The sequence below is a fragment of the Hippopotamus amphibius genome, chromosome 2 (genome assembly GCF_030028045.1).
Source record: "Hippopotamus amphibius kiboko isolate mHipAmp2 chromosome 2, mHipAmp2.hap2, whole genome shotgun sequence".
NCBI lineage: Eukaryota > Metazoa > Chordata > Mammalia > Artiodactyla > Hippopotamidae > Hippopotamus > Hippopotamus amphibius.
Window position 1 is genome coordinate 186,668,734 of NC_080187.1, and position 5,858 is coordinate 186,674,591.

General features: G+C 48.3%; 1 protein-coding gene across 1 annotated transcript; it reads right to left on the reverse strand.

The window, feature by feature from the left end:
* Window positions 1-3,469: 3,469 nt before the first annotated feature.
* Window positions 3,470-5,587, reverse strand: LCMT2 (leucine carboxyl methyltransferase 2). Its single transcript, XM_057721916.1, has one exon. It carries the CDS (start codon window positions 5,585-5,587, stop codon window positions 3,527-3,529), a length of 2,061 nt encoding a protein of 686 aa, XP_057577899.1. The 3' UTR covers window positions 3,470-3,526.
* Between the last annotated feature and the right edge of the window lie 271 nt (window positions 5,588-5,858).

Below are 5,858 nucleotides of genomic sequence, written 5' to 3' on the forward strand. Positions count from 1 at the left end.
TCCTTTCTTCAACACTGCAGTCAAAAAGCTTAGTTTAGTTTTAATGTCACACTAGACATCAGTGGATGATCCCTGTGATTAAGAACTCACCTTGTGGAACTTCTCTGGTGGCGCAGTGGTTAAGAATCTGCCTGCCAATACAGGGCACACGGGTTTGATCCCTGGGCCGGGAAGATCCCACATGCCACAGAGCAACTAACCCCATGAGCCACAACTACTGAGCCTGTGCTCTAGAGCCTGAGAGCCACAACTACTGAAGCCCGAGAGCCTAGAGCCCAGGCTCCACAACAGGAGAAGCCACCGCAATGAGAAGCCCGCGCACTGCAACGAAAAGTAGCTCCCACTCGCGGCAACTAGAGAAAGCCAGTGTGCAGCAATGAAGACCCATCGCAGCCAAAAAAATAATTTAAAAAACCCCTAAACTCAGCTTGTAACTAGTTCTTCTCTCATTGACCAGACTCTCCAAAGACCACAGGCTTCTCTCGCACAGGGAGACAGTGGTTTGATTACATTTGGAGCTGACACAGGGGAGTGTTTTCCAGAAGGTGCCCAGTGGGATGGGTCCCAGAGTAGCCGTGAGTTGTTTGTGGTTGAATTTAGGATCACAACATGCATATAGAATAAACCAGGACTTCAAGGTCTAAGATCACTGAAAGAGAAGACGAAGGCAACACCTGGGCACTGAAACACATCTGTTACATGTTGAATTCCTAATATCACTAAGGAGGATTAAATCTGCAGAAAGATGAAAAATGGACATCCAGTGGCAAAATCTAGAAAGCACATAAGAAAGTGACAGTACTGGCCTTCGAAGAACATATCTGAGGAGAGTTGTTCTTAACCTTGTTTTCATATTCTCACTAATATGATACACTGTTTTTGAGACCCTGAGTACAGATGCAAAGTGAGAAATTCCCTTCCTCCCTTAACTAGTTTTCTGGTCTAAAAATAAGCAATCATTAAATGAGGAAAAGGCCTTTTATTAACTCTCATAACTACCCGAGAGCTCCATACCAGAATTTTAAAATAAAAATATTCAGAGGTGAAATGGAGAAGCAAAAAATATAGTCCAACTTCAGTTCCTAATCTGGCCCACACCTCTAACTGCTGCAGATTACTGTTATGAAACTGGGACCAAGAACCTTTGAGTGCTGCTCCAAAGGCAGAGTTAATGTTGCTGACAAAACTCTAAGTGCTCTAATAGTAGAGTGAGAAGTGAATAAGCCCTTAACTGAGTATGATGCATGTATAGGGTTAGAGGTGGAGGACATGCTTAATCTGGTAATCACATAGAAAATGCAGCTAATTTCTCTGGGGAGAACAAGCCCAATTACTCATAATGCGCCATACTGGGCAGAGAATAGACATCGCTGCACTAGTAATTTAGGTCTGGCACACATCCACATTCTCCTGACATCTTCCCAACCCCACCCTACCCCCACAGCTCTGTATTGCCCAAAAGTAAAGAAATAATGTTTGATGGTACCATCTAAGAAGCAGCATAATGGAAGGTGTACCCTGGGCTTTGGAGTTATTTCTAGGTTAGAATTCTGATACTAACTACTACATAGCTGAGAACACTTACTTCATCAATGTTCTGCTTTGATCTGCTCCTGAAAGCTGGAGGTAGGCTTGTGGCTTGTGGTGAATTTAAAAACAGGAAATACAGAGTAGCCTTTTCCCCTTCCAGTCATAGTCCTGCCAGTTACCTAATACCTGGCCCACTGATAGCCTTGTCAGATGCTAAGCCATAGTAAGTCCTTCGTTAACCAGGGCTCATTCATGACAGTAACTAATAACTTTCCCAGAAAGGGCTCTTGCAGTCTCAGGGAAGCTGAAGTTAGACAACTCTTTATTCAGCTTGTCTTCTCCTGAGAGCCTTCATCCAGCAGAGCCAGCATTGCCCTCTCTGTATACTAGGCTTGTGTTTGCTACTTGGTTTTCATATTGATCACTTTTTACATTCATTTATATGCAAAGTTGTTAATAAAAATATTTAGGGAAAAAGGATTCTGGGTCATACTAAGTCCATCAAGATGTTAACATTGACAGTACTTGTAGAATTTAGGTACTTGTAGAATCTCAAGTTATTATTAAGGTTTCAAGGATTGAAGACTAACAAGAAATACTGAAGAGGTACACTTAAGTACCACCAAAGCCACTACCTTTTGAGACACGAATTTCACAAGGTATACACAATTTAGATGACAAATTAAGGCTCAAGTTTTAAGGACGAGTACCTAAGATGTTTCATGGATCTCACAAGGCTTACCAGGAAAGATGGTCCATTTAAAGGGGATAATTGAAGAGAGTTTAATGAAGATACTAATTAAAAGGGGGTGAACAGGGTTAAGGGAAACCAAGTCAAGATGGTGAAATAACTCAGTGGAGATCAGATCTTTCTGCAAAGATGGAAATGTTCCATAGCTATATTGTCTAATACTGTAGCCATTAGTCACATATGGCTATTGAACCCTTAAAATATGGTTAATGCAACTAAGATACTTAATTCTTTGGAGTGGTGCAGAGTTAGAGCTATACCTTACGGAAGACTACATGACAGGAGCTGTGGCTTTTGATGGAAGAATGCAACTGCTGCCAACTTGCAGACTGGCAAGGGAAATGCTGGGAATACTCTGACTCACTGTCCAACCATCCCTCTCTGGTACCTCTGACTGATGGAACTCACCAAAAACCAGAGGACAAGTAAACCCATTGTTGCAGTTCATAAAGGTTGGCCTCCTGGGACACAGAACATAGTTAAGGGTGGAGAGTAGATCTGGAGCAAAACATTTTCATACCATGTACAAAATGAGCTGAGAAATCAAACGTTTGGTTTATTAGCACTTATAAACCTAAATAAATATGGAATCAGTGGCAAAAAATGGAATAAAACCATGTGTCAATAAAGTCATACAAATGAGTCTTATTAAAGCTATCCCAGAGTTCTCTGTTGCACTAAGTGGCATGATGCTTTAATCAAACTGCAACTGGGTTCATTTCAGGTTTCATACATGAAGAATGAGGTCAATACCATGTCCCTTCACCTACAGTCAATCTTGTATTCTTACCAAGGATCTGTGCGAAACTTTTTCCAAGGTCCCAGCTAAAATCACAAAGCCTGGGAGTGGGAAAATTTTCACTTGACTTAGGCTAAGGGTTACTGTAACCCAATAAATGGGTAAACTCAGATTAGAAAATGGGAGGAAAACATCTTAGGTATTCATCCTTTAAAAATGTAAACTAGATACAGGGATCCAAAGGCCCCCAACTCCTACTCTAGGACTATATGACCACTCTCTTCAGATAGGCCTATTTATGTTTTATTTTTGTTCCATCTCTTTGAATGTTGGTATGTGTGTTTAAACAACTTTTTTCACTTTCTGCATTGAACAGCAGTGCTAACAAGAAACAAAAAAGGAGTGGGAAGAGGGGAGTGGTAATATCCATAGCCAGAGTCAAATACTATTTTGGAAAGCTTTATTGTCTACTTTAGTGGGTCCTGAATATATCCCAAGTCCAGTCCTTACTGCCTAGCACTTAAGGAAGAAAGGTCTAATGTCACTGTACAGGGATTGAAGTAGGTGCCAAAGGAAAAGCAGTTCCCACCACCTCCAAGTAGCAGGAGCTGTTGCTCTTCAGGAAGGAGGATGCTGGTATGATTGTGTAACATTAACGGCCATGGCACACATGCTGCGTCAATCTGATACTCAAAGCTCAGTCCTGTAGACAAATCAATAACGGTCACCCCAGGAACTGAGGAGGAATGAATCCAGACCCCTCCAACCAGCAAAAGCTTCCCCTTGAACACATGAGCTGTGTGGGAGTACCTTGGCGTAATGGGAGGCTGGATGGCTACTGATTCCCAGAGGAATCCACAAGAGATTGGTTTCAAAAAGAGTACAGAGCTCAACGGCTCCTCAGAAGTACCCAGACCTCCAGCAATGAGGGCTCCCCCTTGCCAGCTGCAGGCACTGTGGGAATGTCGACCTTCAGGTACTTCTCCCTCCACTGGGATCCTGACCCAAGCCATCGTCCCCACATGGAGGAAACGCCAGTCACTTAGTACAGGTTCTGCCACACTGCGGCCCCCATACACAAACAAATATTTCTGATTCTCATAGGACACTTCTGTTGTTGAATGGCGCCAACACGACAAAGTGGAATCTTCTTCTGGGCCGACCTTTGTGACTGTTATATTTAGGTCCTCAGGGTTATTATCCTCACTGTTGCAAAAAAGAAGGTGGAGAGTCCCCAAGGCTGGAGTTACGGGGGACAGTCTCCCTCCCAGAACCAGAACCTGAGTATCTGAAAGTCTGGTCATGGTGTGATAGAGGCGTCCATCCCACGGAGCTCCAGTCCCACAACTGTGTATTTGGTTGCCTCTCCATTCAAAGTCACAGTATCTCGAGAGCAAGTGAAACTTACTCACTCGGCAATGCCGCCCCTCCTGCTCTCCAAATCCTCCTGCACTGAGAATAAGGCCTGGGCTCAAAAGGACAGAGGCATGGCCATATCTCTTAAGGTCTGGGCCCCGGCTGTCACCAGTGACTACACTGGCAGGGAAGACTCCTGAAGGGGAAGCAGGATCTATCCGAGGAAACATCTCTGAGGGTGGAAACACTAGAATGTGGGAGAGGGCTTCTCCCCGAGAAGCGGCCAGAATGAAATAGTGGGCGCACTTCAGATGCCACTCCTCAAACTCGTCAAAAGGTTCGAGATTTTCCACCCGCCGGCGTTCTTCTGCGGAGAGAAAGCAGCGATAGAACTCATTCATGTCCATGGCACGGCAGGCAGTCCAGCCGGCCTGAAGGAAGCGCTGCTGCTGGGCCTCCGCGTCGGGAAAGTGGTCCAGGCCATGCAGGGGAGAATTCAGCTGCCGAAAATGTTGCTGCATGAACTCGCCAAAGGCGTCACGCGGCCGCATCTGCTCGTAGACGATGAAAAGGGCATTAGAAAAACGCTGAGCGGCCCAGGCGATGAGGGCCGCGGCATCATCCGGCTCAAGGTAGGTCAGCACGGCCTCAGCCAGCAGCAGAGTCGGTGCGGCTGCGTCAAGGCCCGCGGCGGCCAGGGCCTGGTCCAGCCGCTGCAGCTGCCGCAGGTCCAGGCCCAGGATGCGGTAGTCCGAGCTCTCAAAGCACAGCATGGACCCGGGGTTCCCGCTCTGGAAAGCCCCGGTTAACGCGCACAGTTCCGGCGTATCTCGAATCCTCTGCGCTTTGCGCTGCGCCACGTCCGGGAAATCCACCTCCCAGACGGCAGCCCAGGCCAAGCGGCCCGCAGTTTTGAGGCGAAAATACAGTGAGTCTGAGCCGGCGCCCAGCGACAGGATCTGGGCGCGAGGCGCGCCGGGGGCCGCGCACGTCCCCGCCAGGAAGGCGCGCACGCAGTGCCGCACGGCGCGCGCGCGCACGTAGTAGCCGCGGTGGATGAGCGGCGCGCGGCGCGCGGTCCCGGGAACTAGCAAGGCGGCAAAGGTGTCGCGCACGTACCCGCGCGCAGCCAGGGAGCTCTTGCTGAGGGCGCTGCTGCCGTCGGTGCTCTGCACGGCCCCGGCCCGACGCTCGCGGCTCCGCGGGCCCATGGTCTGGGGAGTCAGGAGCGACGGTCCGTCCCAGTGGTGAGCTGGCCTTTCGTTCTGTGGCAGCCACCTCGCGGTCTCCGTGCGGGGAAATCACCCCCCCACCCCCGGGCCGGCCCCGTGACGCCGCTTCCTCGCAGAGGTGATGCGTCACTTCCGGGAGGAGCGCGCCTCGCCAATCAGGATTGAGGAGGGTGCAGCTGGCGCTGACGTTCGGCTGTGATTGACATTTCTTTGATTCTCTGCGACTGAGGTTTCGCGGGAAGACTGACGG

Coding starts and splice junctions, on each gene's coding strand:
- LCMT2 (XM_057721916.1), bottom strand. CDS start 5,587: ATGGGCCCGCGGAGCCGCGAGCGTCGGGCCGGGGCCGTGCAGAGCACC.